Source organism: Chamaea fasciata, unplaced genomic scaffold (assembly GCF_029207755.1).
Source record: "Chamaea fasciata isolate MVZ Bird 193981 ecotype frontalis unplaced genomic scaffold, bChaFas1.0.hap1 SCAF_1, whole genome shotgun sequence".
NCBI classification, from domain to species: Eukaryota; Metazoa; Chordata; class Aves; order Passeriformes; family Sylviidae; genus Chamaea; species Chamaea fasciata.
In genome coordinates, this window is record NW_027094086.1 from 33,984,289 (window position 1) to 33,990,288 (window position 6,000).

General features: G+C 39.0%; 1 protein-coding gene across 2 annotated transcripts in view; it reads right to left on the reverse strand.

The window, feature by feature from the left end:
- SULF1 (sulfatase 1) overlaps positions 1–2,352 on the reverse strand; it is a 65,082-nt gene extending 62,730 nt beyond the window's left edge. The window contains exons 1-2 of one of the 2 annotated variants that reach the window (XM_066180331.1): positions 2,305–2,352; positions 1,762–1,996 (exon numbers count right to left, since the gene is read on the reverse strand). In XM_066180331.1, coding sequence (XP_066036428.1) covers positions 1,762–1,933 — 172 coding nt within the window. In that variant the 5' untranslated portion in view covers positions 1,934–1,996; positions 2,305–2,352. Of the gene's footprint in view, positions 1–1,761; positions 1,997–2,304 lie in introns of those variants that run through there. The other variant, XM_066180337.1, reaches the window with a different exon arrangement.
- Positions 2,353–6,000: the final 3,648 nt, after the last annotated feature.

The window sequence follows — 6,000 nt, forward strand, 5'->3', positions numbered from 1 at the left end:
AGCAGAATGATTTATTAGCAGAAGTGTGAATAATGCAGTACAGTAAATCTTGGGGCTGAATCCCGTTTCCTGTGAAATGATCTATGAAAAGGGGAAACCTGTGTGTTCATTCAAGGCAGTGGGAATGCACACACACCCAGACTATTGCTCAGCTGCCTGCTAATAGGAGCCAGAGCGCCCTGTGCACATTCAGAGCAGCTTTCAAAGAGAAGAGCTCCACAGTATGAACAAAGTGACTCGCCACATCCTTCCTCCTTTTTCACCACTTGCAAACCTTCTCGCAAGACTGAAGACAGCAAGTTGGTAACCCTGCATTCAGAAATGTGTGTCTGCTGACCTACCTTCCCCAGTGCCCTGGAGAGAGTAGGCTCTTTCAGACCATAAAAAGGAAGACTTGACTTGACCCTTTTAACAAAATTTTTCAGAACGACTCTATCAAGAAGAAATGCACTCCCATTGTAAGAACTGTAGACCAAAAATAGAGCTGGGAACAGCTATTCATTATGCAGCATGGCTAAACAGAGCAGAGGTTTGAAAGAGTGAAAAATAAAAACGATAAGAATCGCTCAGGTTTAAAAGCCTGTGTTTGGAGCTCTGCTGCATAAAAGCACCAACCATCAGTCATGAAATATAGTTTATTAATTACCTTCGCAGAACGCTGAAGGACTATGAAATTATTATTGCATCATGACAAATACGAAAATGCTAGCCACCAAAGAACTGCTTTTAGATACAGACCATATTTTGTCTACAATCTTCTGTCTGAAAGTATGTGATTTTAGAACAAATGAAGTTTTCTGGAATGAAGCATCTTTATTTTTCAATGTCACACGGCATTTTGCCTGGAAATTCACTAACTTCTATTAAAAATATGTCTCTCATTTTAAAAAAAGCTAAGAATATAAGATTTCATTTCAACTTAATTTGCCATTTTTTAACCTTTTTGATCTCACAACCCAAAATATTTGCTTGGGGGTAACCTAAAATTATCCTCTTTCTCTCCTTGATTTTTCATTTTGGGCAGTGAACCAAAAAATCAGTTATATGCATAACTACCATTAATATCTTTCTAACTTACTTAATGGAAAACATTCAAAGGCCTCCTAGAACATCACCTACGTGTTTTAACTTTTTCCACCCTAAGAAAAATATGTGAAAGTCACTTCTGACTGGTATATGCTCAAATATTTAGTATACTTGTGAAAGGAAAACTACCAGGCTTTTATACATACAACATAGTTTTTAAAGGAGATGGATTTTAAACACTTCAGTAATTCATACAAATATTAAGATTACTAAATCCTGTAACTAGACCAGTTTGTCTGTGTGGATAAGCATGTTAGATGACATACATCCCTGTGATAAATATGTGGAGAAAGAGAAACCTATACAGTACTGAAGGAAATGCTAGCCTCATAAGGCTCAAATTTTTAAATGCTACAAAAAGTCATAGAGTGAGAAAAAGTTCTTAATGCAAGTTTTCTACTTATGCATGTCCTTGCATGCATTATTAAATCATTTTGTTGTGCTGATTAAAGCCTCCCATGGTGGATTTTGATAAGCATATATTTCCTAAAGTCTAAAATTAAATGTGATGAAAGTTATTAGATAATATTTGTTAATTCATTTTCCAAACCTGTCCCACATTCTGATACTATTCCAGGACCAGCAACTTATCTGAATTTAAAGTTCTTTCTGCTTGCCATAACCTACTGAAAGACACATGACAAAATGTAGTAGTAAACAACAACTGTTTCTCACCTAGCTCCACATCTTGATCATCTGTGAGTACAAGGATGATATTTGGTCTGATATTTTTTCGCTCCTGCTGCACACGTCCTCTGAACCTCGGGGACTTGATGGTGGAACAGTGACTTGTTAGCATTTCAGTACTGAGCACTGCCAACATAAGTGCCCACCAAGAAGGCTTCATAGTAGTTCCAGTATTTCGATGAAAAGACTGATCCAGAAGTTCCTGAACTCTAGTTTTCAAGATCTGTAGGAAGGAAAAGAAATTCTGTTCAAGCAATAAATAAATTTCCAGTCATACATTGAAAGGATGACACTTTGGGAAGTCAAGCCTGACACATACCATTTAACATGATTATAAGCCATATTGTTGAATGAGAGCTTTATTCTGCCATTTTCTAAGAATAAATTCGGTCATTCTGTAACTACGCTCTCTCAAATAATTTTTGCTTGAAGTCATGCCTGCATTTTGTATAGACATGACTTCTGGTGAATTCCTCCTTCTCCTACACCCCACACTTCTTTTTATGCAGCTTGGTTCCTTACACTCAGTACCTGGGCACAGTGAAAAATTGCTGGGATGCAGACGTCTTCAGAACATCTGTAGGAGGAGCCCTGTGAGAAGGAAAAAGCAGAAGGCTTGTCCGTTAGAGACCTCAGTACTGTGGCTGAGCTTCAAAGTCTCCAGAACTGTTTGTAACAGCTTATTTATCTGTCCTGAAAGAAAAGAGTAGAAAAAATTGCATTCTCCACGGCTCATCTACTTAATATAATACCATACCTATGCAGGGTTTGGATGGCACCTTGGTTGCTAGAGATAAAGGACATGTATCTAACATCATCAGACACAGGTGCTTTTCCAATATTTATAGTCAGGTTTGTAGTGAGATTCTGAGAACAAGCATTAATTTCAGCATATGACACTTGGCAAGCACTAATGCTGTTTTAGGTTAACCCACCTGCATGAGAGTTTAAACCCTTAAAAAGCAGAGGGGAGAGCATGGCTGTCATTTGCAATCTGCATGGGATCACTGTGTGAAAAGTCATCTTCCCACTGACAAGAAAGCTCATATTAAATGACAGCCCATATGATCTTACCCAGCATTGTGAAAGAGCACAACCATCCCTCAATCAATCAACGCCAGCGCCGAGCGCCTCATCCATAATGCACAGTACCTCTGCCACAGCCTCGTCCTTGATACTCCGCTTCCAGACTTGTCTCAGTGCCTTATCAGAGCCCTCTCTCTGTGCCTGTCAGTCAAACAGCCTTGCTTTTGTAAGACCTGCTGCAAGCACAGAGGCTTGGCTTTGCTGCAGCACATTTAAACCTGTGACTGAAAATGACTGATTGGTCTGGAGAGGAAGGGGCAGCCACTTACACTTTGACATTTTTGGCATTACTGACTGAAGCTCTGCAAAATCCGTCTGCAACACAAGGGAAGGGAGGGAATATCTGGGGGCAAAGAGGAAGGGGGTGGGAAAGAAACCACGGAGTCATGCCTGTTCCCTCCAGGGTACTGACCTGCCACATACATTTCTTCTGGTTTTATTCTGGGACTGTGGATAAAAGCATGGTGATATGGGTCAATTAAAAAAAAAAAACAAACCTCACAAAATCACCCAAGCCCAAGAACAATCAAGAAGTTTGCCCAAGGGGAAGACTGCATGGGAACTGGGGTGCACCTTATATAATTAGGCTGGAGCATAAATCATGAGATCTGTGCACCCACATCTGAGGCTTCAGACATGCAACATGAGCCACAAACAGATTAATAAAGAGCAATAATGAGAGCAACACAGAAGACAAAAGGCCCCCCTCAATCACTCACCTAAAAATGCGTTTATAGGGAGACGCTCTAAATTTCAGAGGAAGAAGCCACAGCAGAGGGAGGAGATGGGACTTGGTGCTGGACTGCTAGAAAAAGGATTGTGTTCTTGTTTCCACATACACCTTTTATTTTAAGCTTCACAAGCTAAACAGTTTCATGCTCCTCACTGTGGCAGGCTGTAATTACACCAGAAGAGTGTGAACGTCTTTAAAAGGAAAATCCAAGTGTCTGTGGCAGAGAAATCTTGTCTTTCATTGTCTCTGCACCAACCAACACTCCAGCCTTCCGCTAACATTACAGCACTGCAAAGTCAATACAGGGGATCGCCATCGAACAGCAAATGCTATTTCAGTGATTACACAACATTCAGATAAGTAACTGGAAGTCTGTAATTAGTCTGGACGGACTTTTAAAAATAGTTCCATTTCCATGTATATGTTCTTAAGTCACATAAAAGCTGACAAGAGCCCCAAAGACCCGGGTTACTGGAGAAGTCAGCTTTCCCCTGACAGACACCAGATACATGCTCTTGGTGCAAAAGCAGAAATACAATGTCTCTAGATGTCTGATCTTTAAATAGCGAAACTTTGACTCACATCACAAAGCACGAAAGGCTATGTGAAGTGAGACTCAATGTTTAGTTTCTTACCTCAGTTGTAGGGCAAACGTTTTCAGACAATGTTGACCCAGAAAGTGCAGTCATCCTGACTGCGCTGAGCAAACATTGGCACCAACGTGTTTCAATAATCCCCCACCGTACGAAACTGCAAGTTCCTGATAATTACACCTCAGTGCTAATAAAATTTACACTAATCCAAATGGACTGTAACAAGTATTCTTCATTTCAACCTGTCTGGTCTATACTAGTTAGTTTGGTAAAAAATCCCTTTCCTCTAGCATGTTTGAAGCACCTTAGGCAGGTCTTTGCTAGAAATAAGGGTATGAAAGTTTTTTTCCCCACTCTTCACTTTTTTCTCCTTGATGGATAAAGGAAGATATCCGGACAGATCTATATGTATAAAATTAATTATTCAAGTTTCATTGAATGGTTCTTATACAAGAGCACGGTAATGCCATGTTTTGTTGCTCATATTTCAGTTTTGCATATGGCAAATCTTTATTAAAAAGTGATCCTTGACAACTTGTCTTTCTACAGCCTGTTTCCTGGTCCTAGAAAGAAATGAAGTAAAGAAAATGGTCAAAATATAAGGTTGATAGGAAAGACAAGGCTGCAATATTTGTGTTGCACACTGGCTGGTGACATATAAGTGCCCCTGCAAATACTGCAATTTATCTTGAGAAAGAAACAAACAAAAATAGGAGAAATTCTAAAAAAGACCTTTTCAAAGTTACATGGGGAAGCAAACTGTATTTTTTTTTTGTGTTGAGAAATCAAGATGGTCCTACAAAATGCTTTTTTTCTAGCCAAATAAACAACTGCTGATCTAACTTCAATATGAGAATTTTAGAGGATATTTTTGTTATAGAAGATACCTATGATAACCAAATTGTAGTTAGTAAATAAATGAAACCAGAAGAATCCAAAGAAACTATTTTTTTTCCCCACAGGAGCAGAGATGCATAGTTTGCAATTACCTTTCAAGGAATAAAATCTGAAAACTTGCATCTTTAGTTGTTTCTATGCTGCTAGTATTATAACATGCAGTTCAGGGACTTATTGGTGTGGAGAATTATTTACCAATGAAACTTGAATTACACTGGCAGAGCACTGCAAAGAAAGGCTACAGTGCCACTTGGTGTGGCATAAAAAACTATGAGGACTTTATTCCTAGGTCTCTTAAGAGAGTATCTTCCAGTGACTTAGAAGAAAGGCAAAAGGCAGAACAGTATCTTTTGAAAGTCTGTAGATTTGTTACTCATTTTGATCCAGAACTGTTCAAGATTTTTCATGGCATTGACTGAAAATGCTTAGTTTGGAACACAACAAAAGGCAGCCAGTATTCAAAAAAGAGCATTTGTCACTTTGTTCTCATGTCCACGCTTTCACTCGGTTCACTTAAAATGCCATTTTCTGTTTGGCCAATAAAAATCTGTTCAGACTCATGCGCTTTGTTTATGTAACAGGGCACTGAGTATGCACATGAATATGTCATTATAAGCTTTAAAGATGAATGTACTTATTCATATTTAATATTCTACAAATGTGGCTTCCACGTATCATCTCACAGGGAATTTGGCTTACATGAACACATTTCCTGTTTGTAAATCTGACATCAAACACGGGGATACTGAGTAATGATACTGGACATATGTCCATCTCCAGTACCATGTGCTATGCAATGACCCACATCAGTTACTCATGACCAAGGGGTAACAAAGGGCAAACAATTTTGTCTTCTCTGCATTAGAGCTTTCTTTTGAGCATGAACATTGAGGCACTGTATTACCCAAAGCCATAGGT